At 46.7% G+C, this 26,740-nt stretch overlaps 1 protein-coding gene across 6 annotated transcripts in view; it reads left to right on the top strand.

Annotated features, from left to right (window-relative positions):
- Window positions 1-16,695, top strand: part of BRINP1 (BMP/retinoic acid inducible neural specific 1) — a 526,454-nt gene extending 509,759 nt beyond the window's left edge. For all 6 annotated transcript variants that reach the window (XM_081576124.1, XM_081576137.1, XM_081576125.1 and 3 more), the window contains one exon: window positions 15,128-16,695. In XM_081576124.1, the coding sequence (XP_081432250.1) occupies window positions 15,128-16,268 (1,141 nt within the window). In that variant the 3' untranslated portion in view covers window positions 16,269-16,695. The remainder of the gene's footprint in view (window positions 1-15,127) is intronic.
- Window positions 16,696-26,740: the final 10,045 nt, after the last annotated feature.

Genomic DNA, 26,740 nt, shown 5'->3' with positions numbered 1-26,740 from the left:
CGGTTCTATTGAGATGGATGAAACTGGAGCCCATTATACAGAGTGAAGTAAGCCAGAAAGAAAAATACCAATACAGTATACTAATGCATATATATGGAATTTGAAAGATGGTAACAATAACCCTATATGCGAGACAGAATAAGAGACACAGATGCATAGAACAGTCTTATGGACTCTGAGGGAGAAGGTGAGGGTGGGACGTTCTGGGAGAATAGCATTGAAACATGTATATTATCATATGTGAAACAGAACACCATTCCATGTTCGATGTATGAGACAAAAGCATCAATTCTTTATCACTCAACTTTCTTTATAGTCCAACTCTCACATCTATACGTGACTACTGGAAAAACCATAGCCTTGACTAGACGGACTTTTGTTGGCAAAGTAATGTCTCTACTTTTAAATATGCTGTCTAGGTTGGTCATAACTTTTCTTCCAAGGAGCAAACGTCTTTTAATTTCATGGGTGCAGTCACCATCTGCAGTGATTTTGGAGCCCAAAGAAATAAAATCTGTCACTGTTTCCACTGTTTCCCCATCTATTTGCCATGAAGTGATGGGACCAGATGCCATGATCTTAGCTTTCAGAATGTTGAGTTTTAAGCCAACTTTTTCACTCTCCTCTTTCACTTTCATCAAGAGGCTGTTTAGTTCTTCCTCGCTTTCTGCCATAAGGGTGGTGTCATCTGCATATCTGAGGTTATTGATATTTCTCCTGACAATCTTGATTCCAGCTTGTGCTTCTTCCAGCCCAGCGTTTCTCATGATGTACTCTGCATATAAGTTAAATGATCAGGGTGACAATATATAGCCTTGACGTACTCCTTTCCCAATTTGGAACCAGTCTGTTGTTCCATGTCCAGTTCTAATTGTTGCTTCCTGACCTGCATACAGATTTCTCAAGAGGCAGGTCAGGTGGTCTGGTATTCCCATCTCTTTAAGAGTTTTCTACAGTTTGTGGTAATCCACACATTCAAAGGCTTTGGCTTAGTCAATAAAGCAGCAATAGATGTTTCTCTGGAACTCTCTTGCTTTTTTGATAATCCAACAGATTTTGGCAATTTGATCTGTGGTTCCTCTGCCTTTTCTAAAACAAACTTGAACATCTGTAAGTTCACAGTTCACATACTGGCTTAAAGCCTGGCTTGGAGAATTTTGAGCATTACTTTACTAGTGTGTGAGATGAGTGCAATTGTATGGTAGTTTGAGCATCCTTTGGCACTGCCTTTCTTTGAGATTGGAATGAAAACTGACCTTTTCCAGTCCTGTGGCCACTGCTGAGTTTTCCAAATTTGCTGCCATATAGAGTCCAGCACTTTCACAGCATCATCTTTTAGGATTTGAAATAGCTCACCCGAAATTCCATTACCTCCACTAGCTTTGTTCTTAGTGATGCTTCCTAAGACCCACTTGACTTCACATTCCAGGATGTCTAGCTCTAGGTGAGTGATCACACCATTGTGATTATCTGGGTCATGAAGATCTTTTTTATACAGTTCGTCTGTGTATTCTTGCCACCTCTTCTTAATATCTTCTGCTTCTGTTAGGTCCATACCATTTCTGTCTTTTATTGAGCCCATCTTTGCATGAAATATTCCCTTGGTATCTCTAATTTTCTTAAAGCGATCTCTAGGATCTGTAGTGTTCTTAGCATATAGTAAACGGTAAACAAATACTAGCTCTTAGTGGAGTTGCCCTAATTGTTATTAAATAAGATTAGACCAGTATTTTGAAGTGAAATTGTGGAGGGATTGAATACCTAGCTGTGGAATTTGTATATTACCTTTTAGATGATGAGTAACCTTTGGGGAAAAATACCAGGAATGCACTTAGAAAATGTTCTCTACAGAATCAATGGAATCTCTCTCCCAGAAGATTCGGTGTTTCTTCCCTGTGCTGACATGAGCTTTACCACTGATCTGTGGGCTAGGCAGTGGTCCTCACCATCACCAGGAGGGCTTTTTGAACACAGCTGGCTGGACCTTTCCCCTGGGGTCTCTGATTTCCATAGGTGGGGGATGGGTCTCAGGTCCAAGATGATACTGATATTGCTGGTCTGGGGACCAAACTCACCTTGGATTAGAAGCCTCTTCTTCACTGCCATAAATATGGTCTCATCTCATGATGTGTGCACTTGGTGGAAACCACGAAAAAATTAGTTCCCTTAAGGGCATCGATAGGATATTGGAAAAGGGTGAAGGAGTGGGGGAAGGGGAGGAATGTGTTGGCTGAATAAGTCTAGGAGATGTTAAATTATTTTAAAAAAATTCAGTAGAGAAGGGATCATGTGCATGTTTTCTAAAGCTTGTCTGCTCCCAGAACCGTTCTTTCTGAATGTTTTAAAGGAGCTGGGTTCCTCTGCCCGCAGCCGGGTGGAGAGGCAGTGACCCAGATTACTTGGTGTGCGGCCACAGGTTGTGCACGCCCCACAAGAGGGATCCTCAGCCTTCAGCCAGATTCCTTTGAGTTGAGTTTCTAACACCTTCTGCCTAAGCAGATGCTAATGGCTCAGTCTCCCAGCAGGTACAACTCCTGCTGAGAGGTGGCAGGACTGCTAACCAGCAGCGGCCAAAATAACAGCAGGCAGATACTCAGTCTCTGGTATAATTAGGGAATAAATTTACCCCGTTTGGCTTAGAGGCATTCCTAACTCTAAAAGGTAAACTATTACTAAGACAAATACCTTACGTATAAGACAGATCGCTTCCATGTAGATTATTTTGTTTTGCAGAAGCCTGTCACAGCAGTGGTCTTCTCTGGTCCTTACATTGACTTGAGAGAGTAGAGCTAGCACGAGGAGTAGACTCCCCAGGGACAGTGAGAAAACTGAGGCTCACAGGGATTAACAGCCAGCCCAGCATTATGAAATGATACCCCTTCTTCTGTTGCCCTCCTGTATAGGCATAGCCCTTTGTTCTTGCTGGAGAATATGTGCATTAATAATTACACTGAATCTTCACTCATTTATCCATGTGTTCCTTCATCCAGCAGATACTTAGTGATTACCTACTAAGTGCCAGGCATTGTGCAAGGGGTCTTGGTAGAGTGGTGAATAAGACACCTCTGTTTACAGAGATCTTGAGATCTAGCAGGTAAAGTAAAACCGGCGCAGGACTGGGCCTGCACCTGTGCTTTACCTTGGGAATCTGAAGCTCAGGAAGGCTCAAGGGCCTCAAATTACAAAAGCACACATGTCATGGCTGTCAGGGAGCCTAAAAGGTCATCTAATCTATTCCTGTCATTTTATTAAAGAGTAAAATGAAACAGAGCTGTTGTTCAGTCGTGTCCGACTCTTTGCAACCCCATGAACTTGCAGCACACCAGGCTTCCCTGTCCTTCACCGTTTCACAGAGGTTGTTCAAACTCATGTCCGTTGAGTCGGTGATGCCATCCAGCCATCTCATCCTCTGTCTTCCCCTTCTCCTCCTGCCCTCAATCTCTCCCAGCATCAGGGTCTTTTCTAATGTGTCAGCTCTTCTCATCAGGTGGCCAGAGTATTGAAGCTTCAGCTTCAGCATCAGTTCTTCTAATGAATAGTTAGGACTGATTTCCCTTAGGGATTGACTGGTTTGATCTCCTTGCAAATATACACAATATATTGTTTGTGTATTGCTCTGTAACACACCACCTCACATTTAGAGGCTGAAAGCAACTTGCATTTATTATCTCGCAGCTTCCATGGGTCAGAAGGCTAGGCCTGGTGTGGCTGGATCTTTTGCTGATGTCTCACAGGCAGAAGTCAAGATGCTGAAGTTGTGAGCAGAACCCTCTTCGAAGCTCAGTCTGGTTGTTAGCAGAACTCCCTTCTTTGTGGTTGTCGGACTGAGGTTACTTTTTCCTTGCTGGGCATTGGTCCAGAGGTCACTCTTAGCTCCTTGAGGCTATTCTCCAGTCCTGGTGCGTGGACCACTGCACCTTCACAGGAACAAAGGTGCAGCGCGTCTGTCTCACGCTTCAGATCTCTCCAAATTCTCTTTCTGCCAACAGGAGAGAAAACTCTGCTCTTAAAGGGACACCTCTAATTAGATTAGGTCACCTAGATAATCTCTCTACCAAATAATCAACTGTGCCAAATAACAGGACACAGTCTTGGGAATGATATCTTACCATATCCACAGGTCCTGGGGTTAGAGCCTGGAATCTTGGGGAGGGAGGAGACATTTTTAAAGTTCTGCCTCATTCAGTTACATAACTTTGGTAGTAATGGAACAGGGAAGAGAGATCCTGGGTTCTCTCTGGGGGCTCAGGGTATGTCATAGTTTGAATACTTACTGCTGTTTAACACAGCAACCCAAATTTAGCACCAATCATTATATTATGCTCTTGATCTATGAGTTGGAAATTTGCACCAGAATTGGCTGGGCAATTTCTATTGCACAGGAAGTTACTTGCAGCCACTCACTGGTGTTCCACTGGCAGCTGGGCTGAGCTGGAGGTTCTAAGAAAGCTTTGCTTGCATATCTGGAGCCTTAGCAGGGAGGGTCAGAAAGCCAGGCTCGGCTGGGCGGCTCCCCCTCTTCAGAGTCTGTTCGTGTGTTCTCTCCAGCAGTGTGGTCAGACTGCTTATAAGTGGCCTCAGAGCTCCAAGGGGAAATTTCCAAGAGACAAGAAGTAGAAGCTACTGGTCTCCTGAGAGCTGAGTCCATAAACTACGTGAATCTCTTCTGCCCTGTTTCAGCGATCAAAGGCGTGGCAGAGTCCGTCAGATTCAAGGGGAGGGACCAGGGATCTCCTGTCCATGCAGGAGTGTCAGAGGGTGCAAGGCTACTGCTGTACATTGTGGGTTTTCCACTTGTTTTTTTCCACCGCGATACATTTTAGTACAGAGGGGAGTGCACTGTTCACGGACCTTGTGAAGAAATATTTTCTAATACAAACTTGCCCTGGAGAATCTTTGTCAATCAAGACAGTGGTTGTTTTAGTGGCTTTATCTTATGGTTTATGCCCCTTACACTGTGCTTCAGCCTGGGTAAAGGTTGTTGTTCTTGTTTTGTTTTCTCGGAAGCTGGTTAAAGGCAGAGGATGTCCCATAGTATAATTTTTATTATCTGGAGGATCCCAGAAGTGGGAAGGAAGGGGATTCTGCCAGCTGCAGAGTATTCCAGAAGACTGGGGGAATAACCACAGGAAATAACCACCAGACCCATTGAGAGAACCCGAACGAAAGCTCCAGTGATACCTGATGCCCCCCCATAAACACCTATGCCGATTAGTAGACCACAGTGATGTTTTGTGTCTCCTAGAAATATTATCATTAAAGGCCAGTGTCCAGTAAGCCTTGGAAAGTATGAATATTTCCTCTCCCCCAGTGCAGTCACCTAGGGAAAAGGCTGTGGTCCCCTTTGGAGAGGGTGAGCTGTCTCCATCTGTGGCTGTGTGCAGAGTGCCTCCTTTCTCCACGGAAATACTCTGCTTCTGGGTGTCCAGATGCTACTTGTGACCTCAAGTAGGTTATTCTCAGGTTCCCATGGACCAAGGCTTGTCTAGGCATCATTCCATTCTGGAATTCTGAAAATCCGCCACGCTAAACACACAGACCACTCCACCCACCAGAGTTAATTGCTACTTTCATGGTCCCTGGGGCTTCCCTCATAGCTCAGTTGGTAAAGAATCCGCCTGCAATGCAGGAGATCCCGGTCACTTTTCACTTTCACTTTCTTTCATGGTCCCTGACCTGCCGATGTGTGTGTGTACCACACCGGTGCAGGCACCCTAGGAAGGGGTAGCAAATTCGTGACAAAGACCCATTTTGAGTGTGTATTCAGTTGTCCCATTGAGGAAGAGGCACAAGCCCACAGATAACCCTTGGCTGGCTCAGGGCAGCCTGTTGTCAGTCACAGAAGCCTAGAAGTACCCTCCCAACCATGGAGGCAATGAAGCTTTTAACTAAGAATATGTGTTGCATTTCTTTTCTATTTATGGGGGTAAAGAAGACAGCGAGGCCGAACCCCACAGCACCCCAAGGGTGCACGGTCGGGATGAGGGGCAGAGATCGGTGCTGGTAGCTGAATCCGCGTGAGAGATGCACAAGGCTTGTTTAGCCCAGTGCTGCCAGGGATGCCCGCCCCTGGGTGTCCCTGTGCATTCATAGCAGGTAGGACAATTGACTCACTCTGTTGACGTAAGGCAAGAAAATAAGCATCTTCAGAGCCTTTTTGTTGTTTTAGTTTTTCTTTTTTCTTTTCTTCCCCGAGGCTCAGAAGTGGCTTCCTGTTCAGAATAGAATCCAGAGGCTCAAAGGATTGAGTCAGAAATAGAACTGAGTTCTAACCGTTTCTGTAGCTCCTTCTCCTCTTCAGCATCATTTCCCTATGCTCCTCCCCACCTCCACCCTCCACACAGCCCAACAAACTCACACCTGGGTGAGTTGTAATCTTAGCAATGCAACAACTCACTGGTGACCTTGAGGACGTTACGTCACCTCTCTGAGCCCAGTTTTTCATATTCTTAAAAATCCCTGATACCCTTTTCAACCCAACCTATGACACAGAAAAGGTGTGCAGATCAAGATCAGAGAACCCATTGGAAGAGCTTTAGAAAGTTTAAAACTGATAGAAAAATGTAACGTATTGCTGCCTTAATAGTGTTTTTCTGGTTGTTCTAAAGGATGATTTTTTGGGTAAATGTTTATGGAAGCGTTAGAGTTATATAGCAAGTGAAAATCCCATTAAGTGTGCAGCAAGGTGAATTTTCACAAAATGAATTCCTACATGTAACCAGCACCCAGATCCAAGAGCAGGGCGTTCTCACCAGGGCAGAGCCCCCGTGTCCTCCTCGCCTCCTTCAGGCACCACCGGCCTTCTCTCCAAGGGAAGCGCGCCTCTCACGGCTGCTCCCACGCTAGCGCCGAGTTTCCTCTTTTGTACACCGTAGACCTTCAGGATCTGGCTTTCTTTTACCTCTTGTTCTTCCGTGAGATTCCTCCACACTGTTTTGTGTGGTTTCAGCACATTCCTTCTCGAGGGTGTTCCATGGTGTCTCTAGACGTCCGTTCTCCTCTTGCACAGTCTCCAGGACGGGGCTGTGAAGGACAGTGCTGCTGTCTTCCACGTGCCCTGGGGTGAACTTCCCTGTGCATTTGTGTTGGGTGTCTACTAGGGTCAGGGTTACTCAGCTTTACAGATGCTTCAGTAGGTACTTCCCCATTTTCCCAACATTGCTGAGCCAATGCTCTCTCTTGCAGGTAGCATAGAAGAGTTTTCCATTGTTCCATATCCTTGTGGATATAAACATATACTTAGTGTTTCTCGTCCTTTTTATTTTGATTGTAGCATTCTGCTACAGTAGTATCCCATTGCAATTTTAGTTGACGTGGTCCTGATGACTCATGACATGGAGTTTCATGTGCTTATTGGCCTTTTGAATATCCTCTTTTATGATCTGCCCGTTCATATCATCGTATCAGTTGCCTGCTTCCCCTTTTGGTCATTTTTTTAGGATGCGGGGTACATATCACATTTATTAAATAGTTTAGTGAGAACTTTGTGAAGAAAAATATAAATCGTGATAATTGCATCTCCTCTGGTTTAAAGAGACTCAGAAAGGGGTGGCAGACTCAGGCAGTATGAACTGCCTTTGACTAGCCTAGCATCCAGCCAGCGTAGGAGTTATTTATGGACTATAAATACAGTCTTTGATTGGGTAGAGGTAATGCAAATATATTTTCTAACTCAGGGTTGTCTTTCTGCTCTTTGAACGGTATCTTTTGATGGATAAATTTTAATCTTAATATACCCTATTAATCAGTGGTTTTTTTCCCCTTTATGGTGAGCTGTGTTAAGAAATCTTCACCTGCTCCAGTCTCAGAATGCTGCTCCTCTGTGTTTCCTTCTAGAAGGTGCTTTAGTGGTGTTATTATTGTATTACTTTTCACATTTAGACCTGTAATCCCTCTGTTAATGAAACTGGGGTATAGAAGTGATTGTGTCAATAAGAGATTTTGTGGTTGCTGTTTTAATATCAATATTCAATGGATCCAGCAACAATTATTGAATTCTTTCCCTGGATTTTTAAATCTGTACTGATTTCAAAAGGACCCTTTTCTTTGTGAGCTCAAGAGGAACACAGTAGTTTGTTTTCATGAGAGACAGTGTGCACCTACTCTATGTCAGGAGCTTTGCATCCATTATCTTATCTGATCTTTAAGACAATCCTGCAAGTAATGTATTATGATTCCATTCTGTAGTTGAGAAAACTGAAGCTTAGGAAGGACAAGCGATTAGCTGAAGGTTAAGTGCTGAGCAGCAGAGGTGTGATTCCACACCCCATCTTTGCTGACTCCGGAGCCACATCTAGCTCTTTCTTCAAGCATTATGGTGACAGCATTCATTAGAACTGTGGCGGGTGAGTGACCAGTGAGATTAGGACATTAAGCTATAATCAACTGGGCTGTTCTAGTAACCGAGAGGAGTTATTTTTACCTGGAACATTCATAAACCACAGTTATTCTTTGCCCTCAGTAATAATAATGGTTAATGGTCAATCATAGCGCCCTTTCACTGCAAACCTCCCAGGAGTTTTGTGTGTCTGATTCTCCTTCTGAAGATAAAGTGTAAGGTAGGTGTGACCTTTCCCGTTTGACAGATAAAGAAACTGAGGATCAAAGGTGAAGTGATTTATCCAGGGTCACATATCCACAGCAGAACAGTGGTGGAGCAGGCCCAGCATTTCCTTGGCTGAGACCCTCCCTGCCTGGACCACTGACCCCCAGGGCCACCGCTGTGCCTCGGGACGCAGCCCATTAGCCCTGAGCAGCCACTTCTAGCGTCTGCGCCTTCCATCCGTGTCTGCCATTCTGCCTGCCCGCTGCCCAGGAAGAGTAAGTCGCTCTTGCAGCTCTCCACCTGGGAGCTTCCTGCTACTTTAGCCTCTCTGTCAGCCCCAAGGAGGCTTCTGGATCCTTCCTTCCCTTGCCTCCAGCACAGCCACGCCCCAAAGCAGAATGCCAAATTTGAAAATGCAGCCGATGTTGCCTGTCACCTCTTTCCAGACACAAAACTGTAACTGCCAAAACTGTTTCATCATCCTCCCTGTTAAACTTCTGACAGCCTGATTTTAAAGACTCCGTCAGAGTTTTGCATTGCTGCTCTTCCTCTCCTGCCTTCTGCCCTCGGCCTCTGGCCTCCCCCAGAAAGACCTATTGCCTTCAGGGCACAACACCAAAGCAGAAAACATCTGCATCGTGGGGAGAGGCCCCAGAATTCTTCTTCGGGTCTTTTTTCCCATGGCTGTGAACTGTTCCGTGAGGCTCTGACCTCACGGGAAAAACTGAGAGAAGGAAGAAGGAACTATTAAGTCAGTGATAGGGGCTCAGAGAGGGGGATGATGAAAACTAAATACGAACGTGGGGACAGTGAACACGGAGTGGGTCTGATGGCCAGTCACAGTTCTCACTGCGTGTCCATAAACCGAGGCTTCTCTCAGTGGAGCTCCACGGTGGGTATATTCATCTTTTATCAGCACTGTTCCTGTAACACACACACAGAGTCATACACAGCACACCCCCAGAAACAGTGCATCATCCGAAACCTAAAAACAACTGTTTGTCTTCCCAGTCTCTGGTCTATAAAGTACACAATTTGTAGAGTGTCACAGAATTACTCAGACATCCATTACAGTGTCACAGAAATACCAAGGAAGAAGCACAGGGCATAAATAATGATTCAGAATTCCAATTTCATTATTTTTAAAAAACTCCTCTCCCTTTTAAACAAACACTTCCGGTAGGCAAAGGAGTCTGCTGGATTCTGGTTTTCTCTTTTAGCCTAGAGCTGTTCTCCCCTCTCTCCTTGGCACTCGATTTGTATGATCTTCCCTAAAATGCCACTGGCCTGGCACTGCATTCCTGTCTCGGGCAAAACCTCCAATTAAAATCAGCAGGAAGTTTGCTAGAATTAGGAATCCCAGCCTGGGCTCCCTACCCAGGTGGTTCCAAGAGGGAGGCGTGCGCATTTGAAAGCACTGATGGGAAGCCCCGGGTGGCAGAGCCTCTGCCCTCCAAATGCCTAGCAACTCCAGCTGTGTCGGGGGAGGCCTGTCAGTTCCTCCGCAAATCCTGGCTGAGGCCAAGACGGAGCCTGCGGGAGAGCAGTGGGGGCGGGGGCGTCTCAGTGGACCACAGTCTAGCTCCTCCTCCAGTCTGGGTTTGAGAGGGTAGCAGTGGGGAGTGGAGGGAACACAGGGGTTAGGATGGAGACATCCTGAGCTCTGGTCCCCCATGTCCATACTGTGTGGCCATGGGAACGTCGCAGTCCGCTCTGGTCTTCCGAGCCCTCTCAGTGGGATGGAAATCACGAGAGAGTCCTATCTCCTGGGGCTAATGTGAGGATAAAGGCTGGCTGCCATGGTAGAGAAAGCACTCAGCAAACATTGACCCTCCACCTCACCAGACCTCAAGGCTCAGGTCTAAACATGAGAGAGATGGGCTGGATATTTCCAGGGCTGCTGCCTCTCAAAGGTTCTCTGCCTCTGTGGGAGCCTGCCTACCAGACCCCAGGGGGTTCCAGCTTTAGGAATGAAATGCAGGTTCCTGCCCTCCCTCCCTTCCTCTCATCAACACCCGCCCCCCCCCCCCCATCAGAACGAGCTGGAGTCCCATCCAGCAGAAAGATGCTGAATTGGACGTATTGAAGTTCAGCTTTGGCTGAAAAGGGAAGATGCTTTGGATCTCCAGGGACAGAGAAAAGCACCTCAAAATTTGGTCCTCACTGTTGCACATGGACTACCTTGTGGTGGGGACTGTGTCAGCCCTCTGTGAGACCCGCCCTCCGGAGCTGGCCTATTAAACTGCTCCTCCATTGCAACGGTTGAGGCGGGCTGTCACCAGCCAGCCTGGGAAATAGTATTTATAGATCGCAGTCCCTCCTGCCCCCTGGTCCCCAGCCTCTCCCTGAGCGCTTGTATCGGTGAGCTCCAATTCTCTGTGAACGGAGGAGAGGGATGACTGGCAGGTCTAGGGGAAGCAAGGAATAGGATAATAGGCCCTCCACACGTTCAAAGTTCCAGTATTTTTCCATTATTTCCATTTACGTCTCTTCTTGTGGCCTGCTTCCTTCTTCTGGCTGGCTATAGTTTTATACTGTGGTTCGTCGGAAAGTGCGCCCATGCTGGAGTCAGAGAGCTTGGTCTGGCATGTGGAATAACTTTGTGATGGCAGACATGTCAGCCTGCTTCTCGGTGCTGTCCGCGGTTACCCACGCCGCTCTGGGGGAACCAGGCACAGTGCCTGGTGCGCAGTGAGTGCTTGGTGGCTGTGAGCCGCTGGCTCACTTGCTGGGCTGGTTGCCTGTCTTCCCGCACAGCAGGGTTTCTGAGTATCGGTCATCCCTACCCAGAGCAAAAGCTAGAGGTGGAGAGGGTGCAGGAGATGGCTCTGATGGCGGTGGATTCCTCATTATGAGAAGTTGCTTGTGCTAAAAGGGCAGGTGTGCAAAAAACTGGGATGAGCTGGTTTTTTCTGGTTTTGCTCATCTCTTCAAAATGAAGGCCTGAAGTCTAAGGAAGGTTCACTGACACTGGGAATTGGGGCGTTAACAATAACATTTCTACCCTGCCTGACCACTCTCTCTGCCCCCCTTCACAGAAAAGGATTGTTTGCCCGCAGGTGACCCATCAGGCGTCTACATTCCCTGATTCTGGGAGTTACAGCACTGCAAGGCTTGGCTGAGCTGCTTCATTTGCATCCCACCCACTCTTATTACCGGGCTTCCCTGGTGGCTCAGAGGGTAAAGAATCTGCGTGCAATGAGGGAGACCAGGTTCGATCCCTGGGTGGGGAAGACCCTCTGGAGAAGGGAATGGCAACCCACTCCAGTATTCTTGCCTGGAGAATTCCACGGACAGAGGAGCCTGGCGGGCTACAGCCCATGGGGTCGCAAAGAACTGGACACGACTGAGCCACTGACACTGTGACTCTGCCTTCACTCGCCGCCTCTGCCCCCTCTCCCGCGCCCTCCTCCTTAACTCCGGGTGGGTCGGCCCGTCCGCCTCCTCCAGCACCGAGGCCTCCCCGGGCCCCACCTCTCTCCTCCGCTCTCTCTCCCTCCGGCCCCGGCCCTCCCCGCCCCTCCCGGGCGCCCGCCTCCTTCGCGTCCTCCTCTGGATCCTTAATGGCGTCTTTGATCCGGCCCACAACCTCACGATTATGCCGAGGTCAGGAGATGCAGGTGCCAGGCAGCTCTCGGCTGCGCCTCAGAGGGCCTCTGTCCCCGGTGCCTCCCGCTGCGCAGGCCTGGAATCCTAATGCGCCCCTCGCCCCTCCGCCGGCGGCGGCCTCCGCGGGGGCCTCCATCTGCCCCCGCCCGCCCGCCCCCAGGGCGCTGAGAGCCCGGCCACAAGGAGGCATTGATTCCAGGGGCTGGGGGGGGGCGGTCCTGACAAAGGGCCCCAATGATGAGACACGGGAAAGGGGGCGCTCTCCGCGCTTATGGAATGCCTTGCAGATGGGAGCGGAGGAGCTCTCAATGGGGTACTGTCCTGTCGCCTTGAGAGGGAGTGACGGGGCCAAGTGTGGGCCCTTTGAAAGGGGCGTTTTGAAATGACGCTCTAGTCAGATGGAACCACGCAATCGGAGACGTGTGGCGGGCCCCTGCGGCTCACAGCACCCTGAGACGACTCCGAGCCCATATTCAGCGACGCTCTGGCTCCGGAGGTGGCAGCCGCGCGGCTCATTATCATTCCAGCTCCGTTTCCTGAAGGCTGGGCCCTCTGCTGTTCTCCAGGCTGTAATAGGATTGGTCCACGCGAAGCAGAGACCGCGGAGGCCTGGAGCTCTGTGGGTGGAGGGGCTTGAAAACTAATACTGCAGCTTGGGAGACAGAAGCGGAGTTTGCTGTTGTTTTAATGAATAATAAGAAAAAATATTAATGTTGGTCTGTTCATTCATTCAGTGTTCGTCCGCTCATTCGTTCAGCAAACATGTCTGGGCTCCATGCTCAGAGAAGGAGGGCTCCCCTCTCTCAAGCCTTAGAGCCTGGAGGGGAAACTGACCGAAAACCAGGGGCTGCAGGCCAGCGTTCTGAACGTGGTGAGGGAGGTGTCATTGCCAAAGCCAGGATCATTCCCTGGACTTAAAGGCAGAGCCCTTCCGAGGAGCGCTCTAATGATGCCTCCATTTTCTCTCAGCTGATAAGCACGGCAGCATTCTGGGAAGCCCTTTCAACAGTATCCATTTCCAAATGTCCCAGTAACCAAATGGTTTCCCTCCACCCCAGAGAGATAAGGAAATCCTGAAAGCGTCTCCGTAGCTTCAAAGGAAGAGCTTATTCTCTGGGATAAGAATACTTATTATTACCTTTTTAATAATTGCTCTATGCCCGGCTCTGTATTAAATGCTTTAAAGACATCATCTCATTCAGTCCTCTCCCTCGCCGCCTAACATAGGCTGTATTATTCTCCTTTTGCATGTGGACACTGAGTCTCAGGGACATGAAGTGACTTGTTCCTGGCTACGGAGCGGAGCCTTGAACTAAGTTCTGCTTGGGCCAGCGCACGCGCCGTTTAGGATTAGGCTGCGCTGCTTGCCCCCTGGTTCTTGGGCTTGGCGATTGTGGCTGGGCAGAGGAAATGAGAGAACAGGGGGATTGCTACCACGTCCTACCAGAGATGCAGTACAATGCAGAAGGGCTTCTGTCTCCAGTTTTCTAAAATGGGGATCCCTGGCAGTCCAGCGGATAAGATTCCAGGCTCCCAGTGCAGGGGGCATGGGTTCGATCCCTGGTTGGGAACTAAGATCCCGCATGCCGCACAGCATGGCCTAAAATAAAAAATTGGGGATCAGGAACCACTGCCACCATTGTCATCCTCACCATCAACAATACTGCGGTTCTCAACAGCCTTAAGAAACGCTTCCTTGACTCTTGTTTGAAAAAAAAAGCCTTGGCTACGAGCCAGGAGGTTCCTCTACCCACTCCCTGTATTATTCGCCTCCAAGCTTCTCCTGCCATGTCTAGCAAATGAAGCTGAGAGTCCCTTGGCAGGAATAACAAGAACCGAACTTATATGGAGCCCCTAATACCTACCAAGTTAGGGGCTAAGACTTCACATAAAAATTCATGCCGTCCTTACCACAGCCCAGTGTGGGAGGAGTGATTCGGGAGGCGAGGGAAACTGCCAGCACTCCCTCTGCTCAGGAGTGGAGGAGCCAGGACTCAAAGCAATCTCAGACTGACCTCAAGTCGCAAGCTATTTTGGGGGTGTTGTTGTGAAGCTCAAGTGAGAAATGGGAGGGTAAAAAGTGCTAGACACATGTAAGGAATTATTCTTAGTGTGGAAGACGGCCAAGAGGGGACTTGCACAGAAATGAGGAAAGATGAGAGGCCGCTAAGCTGACTTACATCTTTTTTTTTAAACTTATTCTTCTGTTGCTTCTTATCTGATTGAGTATCTGTCTTCATTGGAATGTTCCAGAGGCTGGAATCTGGGGACAGGCTCGAGGTCATTTATAAAAGCGTTGAGGGGCTGTGGAGAGAGGGACTTAGACATCCGTACTGTGATGGAAATTTCACTGAACTGAAATTTTGGAGAAAAATGGGGAGAATAGCATCTTTCTTATATGTTTTGAAACTGCAGTGTTAGGATCACATGAGATCATCAGTATGGAAGCACTGCCATGATCTCCGGGGTAATATTAGAGAGAATTCATTTTTGCTGAAGTTTTTGGATGTTATGGGTGGAATCTGTGAAGAGGGTTGAAACATCAGGTGTAGGTTAAAAGAAATAACCCCTCAATTCTTCTTTACTGCCGACTTTCTACAAGCTGTTGCCATTCAGCAGGGTTTTTTTGAGTTTATACACTTTAATTTTCTGAATCAAACTTCTTTGAGATGAATAAATAATAGATTTATTAAGCTGGGAGGACCTCAAAGAACATTTTAACTCCATCCCCTTCCTTTTTACACATGAGGACACTGAACATTAGAAGGGTGAAGTACAAGGTCATATAGCTGGTCCGCCACATTACTCAGAGCTACACTGTCATTCCTAGAAGTGAGATTCAGTGTCCTTCCTGTGATAACTGCCCTACCCTGTCCTTTCATTCTCCGGGCAGCCCCACTTTGCATGAGCAGCTGGAGAACCATAAGCCCACCCATGATGGTTAACATTCTCCATCTCCCCTCTGTCCCCCAGGACAATTCAGCAGTGGCTTGCAAGGGTCCAGTCGCTTCTCTACTGCAACGAGAACGGGTTCTGGGGAACCTTCCTGGAGAGCCAGAGGAGCTGCGTGTGCCACGGCAGCACCACGCTGTGCCAGCGCCCCATCCCCTGCATCATCGGGGGGAACAACAGCTGTGCCATGTGCAGCCTGGCCAACATCTCGCTCTGCGGCTCCTGCAACAAGGGCTACAAGCTGTACCGAGGCCGCTGCGAGCCGCAGAACGTGGACTCGGAGCGCAGCGAGCAGTTCATCAGCTTTGAGACCGACCTGGACTTCCAGGACCTAGAGCTCAAGTACCTGCTGCAGAAGATGGACTCGCGCCTCTACGTCCACACCACCTTCATCAGCAACGAGATCCGCCTCGACACCTTCTTCGACCCCCGGTGGCGCAAGCGCCTGTCCCTCACTCTCAAGAGCAACAAGAACCGCATGGACTTCATCCACATGGTGATCGGCATGTCCATGCGCATCTGCCAGATGCGCAACAGCAGCCTGGACCCCATGTTCTTCGTCTACGTCAACCCCTTCAGCGGGAGCCACTCAGAGGGCTGGAACATGCCCTTCGGGGAGTTCGGCTACCCGCGCTGGGAGAAGATCCGCCTCCAGAACAGCCAGTGCTACAACTGGACTCTGCTGCTGGGCAACCGGTGGAAAACGTTTTTCGAGACGGTCCACATCTACCTACGCAGTCGGACTCGGCTCCCAACCCTCCTGCGCAATGAGACTGGCCAGGGCCCCGTGGACCTGTCCGACCCCTCCAAGAGGCAGTTCTACATCAAGATCTCGGATGTGCAGGTGTTCGGGTACAGTCTGAGGTTCAACGCCGACCTCCTGCGCAGTGCCGTGCAGCAGGTCAATCAGTCCTACACGCAGGGCGGCCAGTTCTACTCCTCTTCGTCTGTTATGCTCCTCCTGTTGGATATTCGGGACCGAATCAATCGCCTGGCCCCCCCTGTGGCCCCGGGGAAACCCCAGCTGGACTTGTTCTCCTGTATGCTGAAACACCGCCTGAAACTGACCAACAGCGAGATCATCAGGGTGAACCACGCCCTGGACCTCTACAACACCGAGATCCTCAAACAGTCGGATCAGATGACAGCCAAGCTCTGTTAACCCGGACTGCTAGCCGCGGGCGTTCCCTTTTGTTGTACAAACAGAACAGAACCAAGCAAAGCAAAACAAACACACATTTGTAAAGTGTAATTACTATTCAGAGGAAAGGAGGAAAAGTCTTCATTTGTTGGAAACGAAAAACGTTCTAGCAACTGTATACAACCGTGGGGCATGTTTGTGATTTCTATACTCTGTCGTGGAGAAGGGTCTCAGTCTTGGGAGGAGCTCGGAGGGAGGTGCTGCTTGGCCTCAGGTGCTGTGTTGAGGGGGGTGGGAGAGAGCGTATGCGATGAATTGTAAAGGTCGCCGCTGTGCGGGTGCTACGATTAAACACGGGACAGAAAGCTATACGTAATGTACAACCGACACTGCCATGTTTCCTTGTGGGAGGAGATGGACATAGATAAAGAAGATATTTCTTCCGTTATGATTTCTTCCCTCTTTATGCTTAATTCCTTGTGGTTCTTTCGACTCGTTCGCACGTAAGGGTGGAGATTCAGTGACAGCGCCGTCTCACCCAGATAGCTTCTCTCACACTGAATAAACTGAAACTCACTGAAGCTGGACAATAGGTGGGACCCTGGGGGGAGAGGCGTTCACATAACCACAGGGTGTGAAAACCATTCAGAAACCTCTGATATCAGCCTGTTGACCTCCTTGATTGCGTTTGGGAACTAGCCTCAGAGAGAAATGGCGAGCCCATGGCTACACGTGGTCACTGGCCGAATAGCGAGGTGAACCTGCCTTCTGACCCCGTTGGCTGCGCTCCTTCTAACATCATGCTGGCCACGGTGGTGGTTACTCCTCCAACTGAGCTGCCAAGGGATGAAGTAGCTTTCAGTCTCAGATGGTTTTGAGAGCCCTTTTTCTCTTTTAACGAAGAAACCCATTTCAACTACTGTCTCCAAAAAGCAATGGTGTCAGATACCCTGGAAGTGCTCTGCATATTTTAGTTTGATTTAAAGTCAAAACCAATACAATATTGTAAAGTAAAAAAAATAGATAAATAAATTAAAAAAATAAAAATAAAGTCAATACCCGTAATAAAATAGGGTGGGTTTTAAAATTGCATTGGTCTGCCAGGCCGACTTCCCCAAGTAGGTATGTGAAACATGATCGTTTAACTCAGAATACACACACACACACACACACACACACACACACACACACACACACACACACACACACACACACACACACACACACACACAAATACACTAACACTGCCACTTCTTGGGCATCTCTGAAAACTGAGAAGCCTTGTCTGGGACTTGGGGTTTAAATTGAAATGAGAGATGTAAGGAAGGGAACTCATTTCAGAGCACATCTGTAGAGGATGGGGCAGAACGCGTGTCTTAGCCTCAGGAACTCTGCATTTATCCTCTTGTTACGGGGGTACTTGCTAGAGATGCTTCGAGCACCTGAGTCTTCATTTCCAAATTGGCAGAGAAACAGGATCAAAAAAAAAATAGGACTCCTCTGGTCTCGGTGTCTGCCCAGTGCAAATCTTATCTTTGGGACATCACCCCTGTTTGCTAAGTGGCCCTTCCCTGGAACAGGAAACCCATGTAGTTCTGTCCACATTCCCGGGATTCCTCTTTTACTGAAGGGGATCAGTAGTGCTCACACCAGCTTATGCTATTAAACAGATCTAATTATTAGATGGTTCTTCTACACATTTACCCGCATCTGTGTACCTTCCACTCACTAGTTCCAGTTCTAGAATGTACATTTCTCATGTCAGTGCTTTCGTAGATAAAAATACAGAAACTATCTCAGGGCTCACCAGAGTCTGGAACACTTTGACTCAAAGAAAACACTACCCCCACCCCCGCCTGTATAGTTTAAGATGAAAGGACGAGGCTTCAGTTCATACAACACATAAGAACTATCTAGTTTAAGTATGTGTGTGGAGGGGGGAAGTTATATCCTTTTTTTTTCCCCATAGTGAAATTCCGAATTTACTGTCCCAGGTTTTGGTGTGAATTAGCCTGTATTTTGATACCAATTTAACAATGTGTGCCTCACACCATTATAGTTGTTTGGACCTCAGATTTTGAGCAGATTCAGTATTCATTTAGGTTGGAAATTATTCATGCAATAGTCACATAGCAGCTGTTCATCAAGCAAAAGATTCTATAGCAGTTCAGTAAATCATCAGACATCTCAGCAACCCACACCCTCTGCACATGGAGCCTTAACCACTGGACCACAGGGAAGCCCCTCTTCAACACCTGGTAGATGAATGGGGTGCCAGAAAAGTGAGATCTGTAAGGAGATGGTTTATGCTTTTTGTGCCCTCATACATTAATGAGAAAGACAATAAAAAAGAAATCATTACAGTACGCCATGATGAGTGCTGTTGTGGGGTCAGACACGCAGAGAGGAGCCCTGAAGAAGTTATGTATGACCTCTGTTCATGCAGTTGGTACAGCCTTGAGATGGACACGTTCATTCTGAGTGTTGAAAATGAAAAGGACTTGGGCAAATAACAAAAAGGCTCTTCCCTAGACTTCACCAGCCGTGTGTGTGTGTGTGTGTGTGTGTGTGTGTGTGTGTGTGTGTGTGTGTAGGAAAGTTTACTTCTCTTTACCTTGACAGTATCACTGAATAATTACATCATATCATATTACAAAGAGAATAAACAATGTCTAATGATTGGAAAGGGCAGGGAGATCAGATAAATTTTCAAGGACAGAGAGATTCAGACATCAAAATATTTGTTCAAAGGTGAAAGGAAAATACTTTTATAAAAGGACACAAAGTTCTGGGGATTTCCAGGCACCTCCTGCTTGGGTCCAACTCTTTGAGCTAACAAAGTTCCCTCCAGCTATTGGGGAAGAGAAGCCTGAAGCCTTCAAGTGAGATTTTAATTCAATTAGCATCTTACCAGTTTGATGCAACAACCAAGGACCTATGGTGTCTGATTAATATGCTGATGCTAAGGCAAAAGAGTGAACAGAATGCCCCGTTGGATAAGCCTGGCAGCAAAGCGTGGCATTGCCATGGAAACCACAGAAGGCCATTAATTAGCTATCAGATAAGATTATTGGAAAATTCTGGACCCTGGCATATCTGCCCCTTTCAAAGAGGAGGGCAACAAGGGGTCACACTAACAGCAAGGCTCCCTTCATTGATTGAAATCATAATTGCACAGAGACTACATGTCACAAAGTGGAAAAAAGATTAGGAAGTAAAACAAGCTGACAGGGTAGAAGGAAAGAGGCTCTGGGATTATCCGTCTCCACGAATATATGTTTAAATGTAGCGTACTTTGTTGGGTTGTCTATGTTGATAAAATCATCGCAATGACAAACACTTTCTCCTATTACCCATTCTTTCTGGAAAGAAAGTGAGAAGAATAATGTGGATCCACTAGATGGTGATAAATGATTGAGGGAAGCTGTCATAGAGTCATAGCGTGAGAAGCGATGAACCCCTAAAATAGTAGATGAAGATTGTAGAACTTTCAAGTTAATAGGGAGAGATTTTTTTAAAATTAAAAAGAAGGCAGACAGGAGAAAGAAAAGATTCATTAAAATATTAATAGCTAGATACATAGACATAATAACAAAACATACTACACAAATAATCACAATAAATGTACTTGGACAAAACTGAGCAGTAAAAAGAGGCGGTCAGACTACAAGTTACAAAGTTTAAAAGTAATGGTAGAAAAGTTTTAAAATAAAAAGATGCATAAATGTACCCTAGATAAATATTAACTAAGAGGAAGCTGATGTAGTACCATTAATAGCATTACTTTAAGGCAAACCCAATAGGATTAAAGATGGTCAACACAGCAGGGAAAGTGGAGAGAAGTGTGGACACATGGAACTATGGACTCTTTGGGCTAAAGTGGTCATTAAAGATCAGTAAAATTTCAACCTTCAGAGGTGAAGTTACACTCAAAGTTATTCTACAAAATCTGCACACTGATCATGAACATAGTTCCCTTTTCACTATCTCAAGGTAAAAGATCATCCAGTCCAACCTCCTAGCCAAGACAAGAAGCAGCCCCCATGATATTGAAAAGAATCAACTGTAATAATAGGGAAATGAACTTCACATGCAAATATTCTCTCTCTTCTATGTCACCAAAATCATCTCTAAGGGGCATTTTTCCAGTTGAAGATCAATGCAAAGCTTTGGTTGGTTATAATGAGTGCAGACTGAGCAGAGAGCACTCTTTGCCTGAGAACAGGGTAATACCAGAGGCTCCAAGCCAAGAACCTAGGCTGAAGGTGCTACCTGAGTGATCTCTCCGGTCTCAATATCCCTATCTCTTTAAATCAGGATCAGAGCCTGAAGTGACAAGTGTAAGGTCGCTCCTCACTTCAGTGTTGCATCTAATGGTGAGCACTCTGCACGAGGCAGGCAGTACATTCTCTGACTACTTGGGTCTGGAACCCTCTTTCCTCTCAACAACATACAGGTCAAGATGGATTTGGGGAATGCAATGGGACCACTTTGATCCCATGGGGAGAAAATCACCTCAAAAGTCATGGTCACTCTGAGGGGAATTACAGATCGTTTTGAGAAATGCGAAAGTTCCAGACTCTTTCCAAATAAAAGTGTACCTTCACATACTCTTTTGAATATTTCACAGATCCCTTAATAATCCTCCTTGAACATTCTAAAACACCACAAACCTTCAGTAAGTGCCTCTAATCTAGTCTAAACCCTGTATTTTATGAAATTTAAAACTTCACCTTTTAGCGATGAGGAGTTGTACCCAAAGTCATCCTCAAAGTCTTGAACACTGACCATGAGTTTAGTTCCCTTTTCCCTCTCTCAAGCATATTTTGGCCTAGGATCCCATATCAAGTTAATGTAGTTCATACAGCTGAATCCTGCCCTCAGGGAAGGCAGTTTGTAACATACAGGTAAACATCTTAATGGAAATGACAGTTATGGTCACGTTAATAAAACCCAACATATATACCATGGACTATATAGACCATGGAATTCCCCAGGCCAGAATGCTGGAGTGGGTAGCGTTTCCCTTCTCCAGAGGATCTTCCCAATCCAGGGATCAAACTCAGGTCTCCCGTATTGCAGGCAGATTCTTTACCAGTGGAGCCACAGGGAAGCCCATACTAAATACTGAATTTATTAAATAGATGCATTGTGTGTAAGCACTAACTAAAAGAAAGACGTCTCTAAACCAGAAAGTCCTGAGCTTGGCTAGGGGATGAGCAGGCATGCATTGGTAAGTATTACATCATCAGTGGAGAGAGAGTCCAGTTCCCTGAACCTGGTACAATTGCACATGAAATTGAAAGGAGAGTGTTTGTCCTACTCGATTCAGTCTGTTCCAGCAATACCATAGATGGGGTGGCTCAAACAACAAACATTTCTTTCTTACATCTCTGGAGGCTGGGTTTTCCAAGATCAACGCCCCTGCAGATTCAAGTGTCTGGTGAGGATCCACTTCCTGGTTCATAAAGCACTGGCTCCCCTCTTGTCTTCACAAGGCAGTAAAGGCAAGAGAGCTTATGAGGGGTTTCTTATGAGGGTCTCTTATGAGGGCACAAGTCCCATTAATGAGGGTTCCATCCTCATCACCTAACCCCCCTGCCCTACCTCCTAATACCATCACCCTGGGGATTTCAACATGTTCATTTTGGGAGAACACAAACATTTAAAGTATTAAATCAGCTACAAAAATAAAAAAATCCTCTTCATCAAATAGCTTAGAATAGACACATAAGCTTCACAAGTCACAAATTTACTTTCTCTCATTTGAGTATCTGACCTCCGCTCCCAAACTTGTTTGGTAGATGTTCCCCAAAACTGCACCAGCTCCACCCCAGGAATGACCAAGGAGCCTGTCCTCATTCAAGATGTCATAGTCACAGTGAAACTTCTACATGGAGCCCCTTGTGCCAGGAAGAAAATGGCTTTGATACAATTTTTAAAGAAAAGCTTCAGAGCTGCTTGATAAAGGAAAGCAGGGGTCCACAAGCTGCACGTCTGCATTTTCCTATTAATGTCACCAAGGATGGCAAACAATCTGTGTCAACCTTAACCAGGGATGGACGATTGGTCTGATTCTGCCACAGGCTTGCACCAGTGAGGAAATTATAATATTCTTACAAATTAGAGGGTGATTATAAACCCTGCCAAGGGATCGTTAATTATATGGTATTAATTGCAGGATATGTAATTATAAATTAATAATAACATCACCTAGCATTTTGTTGGTGTGGAAAAGGATGCCATGCTTAAAACCTAGATCCAGGAGCAGGGTTTTCCTGAATTATTAGACACCTTGGATTAGAACTCGGATCCCCCAATTTCCAGGTGAGTGATTTAACTGTTACAGTCAACATTATTCCTGACATGAGATCACTGGCAACATAGGGCTGTAGCTAAGAGTACAGCCTGGAGACAGAAATAATTAGAGCTCATCCACTTAACTAGCTACGCTGCCTCACTGAGACATTTAACCTCTGTGTGCTTCCGTTTCTTCTTCTGTAAAAATGCGGTTCTTAATAGGTTCTCTCTTACATGGTTGTTATAAGCATTATGTATGTTTGAGAGCCTAGAACAGTGACTGGCATATAGGAAGCCTATAAGTTCATTAAATAAGTGACATAAATAAAAATACACTTTAGATAGATAGATATGTATGCAAAGTAATATTCTTAATGATAGTAGCTAACATCAATGGGGCTCATTTTACAGGTTAGAATTTGATGCAAGTTACTCACTTAACTTCACTGCAACCCAGTGAGGTGGGTCTAATTATCACTTCAGGTTACACATGATGAAACGGAGTCTTAGAAAGATGAAAAAACTTGCCTATGGCAAGCTAGGGTTGGAATGATGATGTGTCAGTCTCCAAAAAACAGGTCTCTTAACTATGCTACAGTTTCCCCAATAAGTGAAAAAAAATGGCCTTACAAAGTTATTTGTAAGAATAATCCAGACCTTAAAAGGCATCTGGCACCACTATTTGATTACAGAACCATTCAATTCCTCTGTGAGCCAGAGTCAAGGGCACCCAGATAGCTTTAAATGTACTGACTCCCGGAATCACAGAGCCTCAGCAGGGACCCAGGAGGAGTGTGTGTCTGGATTTTCCATCCCAAAGAGCAGGATCTATCACAGAGCCCAGATGCAACTCATCCTCCTGCCCAAACTCCTCAGGGAAGCCTTTTGGCTCCAGGTAGGCCCACGATCTTTTTGGGCAAAGTGCTATGGATTTGTGCATTGCTTTTCTCTGGGAAAGAGCAGGGCTGAGGGAGTGAAATATGCAGGCAAGGGAGCAGGAGATGAAAACCATAGTCCAAACCTAGCATACAAAGAGGAGGCCTTTGATCTCCAGCTGGGTCAGTTCCTGCATTTCAACATGGTCTGCGTCAGTCTGATCCAAGACCCCTGAAATCTACCCATGGCCCATCCCCCCACAGGGCTGGAGGGGGTCTTTGGGATTATTGGGGACGATGGAGAATGACTTCTATAGATGGTGCGATTCTGTAAAGACATCTTCCTTGTTCCTCGTTCAGCTTCCTGCTGTCACTCCACTTTCTCAAACTATTTGTACCCCCCATCCTAGAAGTCCCAGAATTGTCATTCTTGGCCGTAACATGCAAACCAATTTTCTGTCTCTTACAGTGATCCAAAGACAGAAAAGCAGAATAAATAAACTGTGTTGTGATTAAAGAATTTTAAATGTTTAGCCAAAAGTCACATCTACACATGATTTTTCAAGCAATGTGTATGGAAAGAGGAATATACATAAATGCCTTTTTCACCTTCTAACCTTGTAAGGTCAATCTTGTAAGGTCTTAGGAAATGCAATTCAGCACACATTTACAGGAAAGGAGGCATGGATGTTTACTGCTCTTCTGTGATATCCTAGTACTTCACACGTATCTAATTCAATCCTCACGAATCCCTGAGGGAGAGCTGTTTTTATTTGCATTATACAGGTGAGGAAATCAGGGCACCAAAAAGTAAGTAACTAAAGTTTAGATTCATAATTTACTCTCAGCACAAAATTGGAGAAGGAAATGGCAACCGATTTTAGTATTCTTGCCTGGAGAATCCCGAGGACAGAGGAGCCTGGTGGGCTGCTGTCCATGGGGCCGCACAGAGTCGGACACGACTGAAGCGACTTAGCATGCATGCATGCATTGGAGAAGGAAATGGCAACCCACTCCAGTATTCTTGCCTGGAGAATCCCAGGGACAGAGGAGCCTGGTGGGCTGCCGTATATGGGGTCGCACACGACTGAAGCGACTTAGCAGGAGCAGCACAAAATTAAGCAGTAAAATGGAATGGTTACAGCGTGGGATCTGGGGACTAAAGAGATTCAGTTCTCGGTTCCTTCTACGAACTCTGGGACCTCAGAAAGTTACTCGGCCTCTGGTGTTTCTTCAGCTGTCCCTTGGGGAGAATAATAACTCATCCAGTTGCCATGAGGACGTTTCTTTTGCCAGATTTCCACCCTTTATGTGAATTAGTGCAGGTAAGGGCCTGTCTAGAACTCTCTCGGTACATGCTAAGCACTCAGTAAAAGTTGGCTCTCGTGATTCCCTTGGGCATGGCGTGGCTCAAGACTGCAGCTTAGAATCATGGCCCCATTAGGCCCCTTGGCTTCCCCATGTTAAGTACGGGGCTCCTCGGCTGTCACCTTTAGAACAGGAGCTCGGTGGAGGAGTTAGACAAATCTCTAGCTTCCAAAAGTTCACTGGCAAAACACACAGGGGGAGGGTAGAATCGAAGAAGACATCATTTCTCAATAGCAAAAATAGAATCAAGGAAAAAAGACAATGAAAGACTGAGTTTGTAAGAGAAGTAATGAAGAGAAGCGGTGGCTGTTCCCAGAGTCCTCTCTGACAAAGCCTGGTCCAGCCTCACCCCATTTCCAGGCAAGCAGGAATGTTGCTTAGCAACCCAGCCAGGAACAGCAGAGCGAGCTCCGTGCTGGTACATTAAGGGCTGCTACTGCCTCCTGAAAAGGACCAAACTTTTGCTTAAAATCCCGCCCACAGCACAAGGGACACCTGCAAATTGGAAGCGCCTGGGAGGGGAGTTTTCTGCTAGGTTCGGTTGAACACAAGGCTGGCAGAGGGGGAAATAGTCTAAATTAGTGGAAAAGTACCGGGTAGATTTTTTTTTTTTTAATTTCTTTCAAATGCTGTAGAAATGAGGTGCTAAGAAAGATTTGCCAAGCCAAGGACTCAGTGAGTCCACTCCATTGAATGTGGATATGGCAATTGAGGCCAGCAGGACCTGTCTGGTTCCCAGCTCACATGGGCCACCTCTCCCTGCAGCTGTAGCCACTTGACAATCCCCTACAAGTCCAGTCTCAAAGTCAGAATATTGTTCTAAGTAGAGACGGAAGGTGTCAGAGTTCAACTCTATATTCACTCAGCGAACGGATAAATCTCAAAGTTTGGGTCTACACTTCAGAGAGAAAAATAGGTATTAATTTTGAAGTGTGATACGTGTTAAGGAGTGGGAAGTATCAGATGCAATGGCAGTAAACAGCATGAACCCCTAAACCTAGACTGGACAGGGAAAGGAGAAAGTCATGGAAAGCACTGGAAGATCTGATGTTTAATGGGAGCCTTGAATGATAAGTAAGAGTTGAACAATGAGGAAAGGAAATTTGTTCCATGAGGAGTAACAGTTCATGCAGATAGTTCAGGTCAGCTGGAGATGAGAGAAAGAAAAGGGGAGAGGGAGAGAGAGAGAAAGAGGAATGAATTGGGGATGGGGAGGAGGAGTGGCAGGAGGTAAGAGTATGGGTAGGGTCCTGCGACTCACAAGAGGATTCTGGACTTTACCCTAAGAGCAAGTGGCAGCCACTGCAGGATTTCAAGTATGACAACATAGGATCAAATGCACTGGATCCGGTCAGCCCTTCTGCTTTCCCATTTTATGCTTGGAACCCTGTACGTGGGCCCCTGGTCTAGTGTCTTGAGCTCCTGCCTCTTTCTTCTGCCTCGTTTCCCTGTCCCTGAAGATAGGAGAGCCTACATTCGCTGAGAGTGCTGAACAGGCAGGCGGCACGTCACCACCCCTTCCCTAAATGCATGGAGCCTTGCTCTTCTACCTGAATTCATGTATCATCTGTTTCCAGCCTCCCCTTTTGACTTCGCCTGTTCTAAGACTCTCAGCCACAGGGCCTGCCCTCCTCATCTGTCATTAAGGCTGACCTGATGCTCTTTGACTGGACTCTCTCTCTCTCATTCACTTTTGCTTTCTTCATCCTAGCAATACCAGGTGAAGTTCAACTAAATGGCCATCACACCATAGCCCACAGCAGCTGTGTCTGAACCAAGTGCTTGCCCAGGAACTGACCCACTCCAAAGAACCTGTCTCATAAAAAGTTCTGGTCAGCCTAGTGATGATGAAAGAAATCCATCTGACCTGCCTGCCTCTTCATAATAGTGGATAAGGGCCCAAACTCTGCAGTTACCTTCCTTTGAGGGTGAACCCTGGCCCACACCAAG

The sequence above is a fragment of the Giraffa tippelskirchi genome, chromosome 1, assembly GCF_054371585.1.
Source record: "Giraffa tippelskirchi isolate mGirTip1 chromosome 1, T2T-mGirTip1v1.2.pri, whole genome shotgun sequence".
Classification (NCBI taxonomy): Eukaryota; Metazoa; Chordata; class Mammalia; order Artiodactyla; family Giraffidae; genus Giraffa; species Giraffa tippelskirchi.
This window is presented reverse-complemented; position numbering and strand designations above follow the sequence as displayed.